General features: G+C 43.1%; 1 protein-coding gene across 1 annotated transcript; it reads right to left on the reverse strand.

The window, feature by feature from the left end:
• Positions 1 to 435: 435 nt before the first annotated feature.
• Positions 436 to 954, reverse strand: LOC147440509 (uncharacterized). Its single transcript, XM_086483530.1, has one exon. The coding sequence runs from the start codon at positions 952 to 954 to the stop codon at positions 436 to 438; it is 519 nt and encodes a 172-aa protein (XP_086339656.1).
• Positions 955 to 1965: the final 1011 nt, after the last annotated feature.

Genomic DNA, 1965 nt, shown 5'->3' on the forward strand with positions numbered 1-1965 from the left:
AACAAAAGTCACTTAAATAAGTGAAAATTGTCAAAAATAGGGAAATTAGGCTAAAGTCACTTGAAAGATTCCCAAACTGACTCTGATGGAATCTGATGTAAATGCTTATTCTTATGCTATGTGCAACCAGAGGATATGCATCTAAACTAAGTGACTGGGCATGCACGGTCTACGAATAGACTCACAAAAGTGCCAGACCACTTCTAAATCTAGATTAATGGAATTGACTGAACCCTGTTATGTTGTAGCTTGTCCACGGACACATAGGGTTGGATGTGTCACGTGACACCACTTCTTCTCTTTCATATGGTCTCACACCTGGTTCAGACCTGGTTAACAAGGTTTCAAGTCTTTCAGCCGACTCGGGGAGCATCCCCTCTTCCGAGGAGAACGACCCTGTCTCATGGCCTAGAAGCGCATCCACCATCTCTGGTCTTACATCCACTCAGTCATATGTATGAATAAAAAATCGAGGACTGGCTCCAGCCAGTCCTCGATTTTTGATTCATACATATCCGCATACGCTTGCGTTCCCCAATCATGTGAGGGGTGGGAGTCTTTAGGGCCCACCTGATGCTCCTCTAAGACTTCCTCATTCAATTCCACTACACGATGCATGTCAGCCTTTTCCGAATTCAACATCCCCATGCATTCTTGCACATCCCAAGCACAATGGTAAAGAGGGGGAACAGGGCCAGTCGGGCACTCATAAATATGGCTCTCATTCGAGAAATCTTCATCCATCACATTCGGCTTGAAAGCCATCAATTCCTCATCTCGGGAAGCATAAGAGTTACCACAAGTATCCACATCCATATTACCACCGTCATCAAGAATAATCCCTTTGCTCGGGAACATCGCATTCAATTTCCTGGCCAAATAATTTTCCTCCATTTCAACCTCAACAAACTGATCCTCATCTCCTCTCATTTCATCCCCACACGATGCATTCATACTCCTCTTTTCTTCCGCTTCAATAGATCCCTTCGGTTTTGCGGAAGGGCTCCGGTTTTGTCATCCAAAAACACATTGCACTTATTGGGCACATGGAGTGTTCGCCACCGGTGAGGAGGTCATGCCGCTATGCATGGTGTCCTCCTGGAGTATGTGGGCAATTAACATCTCAATAGTGAGGCCAATTACTAAGGCTTGGGTTGTAATGAAAGGTCGCTAGGAGCAGGTTAGGGCAGCAAGTAGTAACATGGATTGGAGGTTGGCATCCAATTGCACGCCTAAGAGTAGGGCATTGTCCAAGAGTGTGTGCCAATCTTTGACAAATTGAGGTGTGGGTTGCTATTCTGTGAGTACAACAGCAAGAAGGTTTTTTAAGGACGTGACATGCGTTATGAGGTCCTCATGATCATAGGTTTCTCGTAGGAGATAAATGGGCTAGAACATGTAGTGTTGGAGGGTATTCTGGAATTGGGTCACAGACAGCTAGAGAAAGATGTGGCATAGCTCTTTGCACATAAGCTCACAGAACAAGCCGCTTTGTTATGCTTTCAAAAGTACACCACACTTAGCGCAAAAATTAGTCAAAGCATTGGCAAGTACGATGTTGTATTTCAATAGCCCCTCACTACTGACCACATCAAGAATTTGTTTGCCTATGTCAATGTTTTGCATGGTGCCACATCATAAATGGTCAAGTTTGCAAATAAGCCTTGGGTGCTTTGCATTAGTTGAAAGTGCCAGAGCTTTGTGGCTTGTCCATGCTGGGCATAGCCTGCAAGGAGTGCAATCCAAGTGACTATGGCCCAAAGACAAGAAGCTTGTCAAGAACTTGTTTGCTTTCAAAAGTGCATCACACTTGGCGTGCTATATCAAAATTGAGTCCCAACTTCTTCCATTTATAGCATGTTATGTTCTTATAATTAAAAAAATCATTAAAAAATATGATTATAATTCCTTTGGTAATTAGCATCAAATTATATATAACTCTATATTCTAACTTCTTAAGTTTTA

The sequence above is a fragment of the Adiantum capillus-veneris genome, chromosome 15 (assembly GCF_014529385.1).
Source record: "Adiantum capillus-veneris isolate H3 chromosome 15, ASM1452938v2, whole genome shotgun sequence".
Lineage (NCBI taxonomy): Eukaryota > Viridiplantae > Streptophyta > Polypodiopsida > Polypodiales > Pteridaceae > Adiantum > Adiantum capillus-veneris.

Bases quoted from the DNA above. Each gene is read 5' to 3' on its own strand.
- LOC147440509 (XM_086483530.1), bottom strand. From the start codon at position 954: ATGAATGCATCGTGTGGGGATGAAATGAGAGGAGATGAGGATCAGTTT.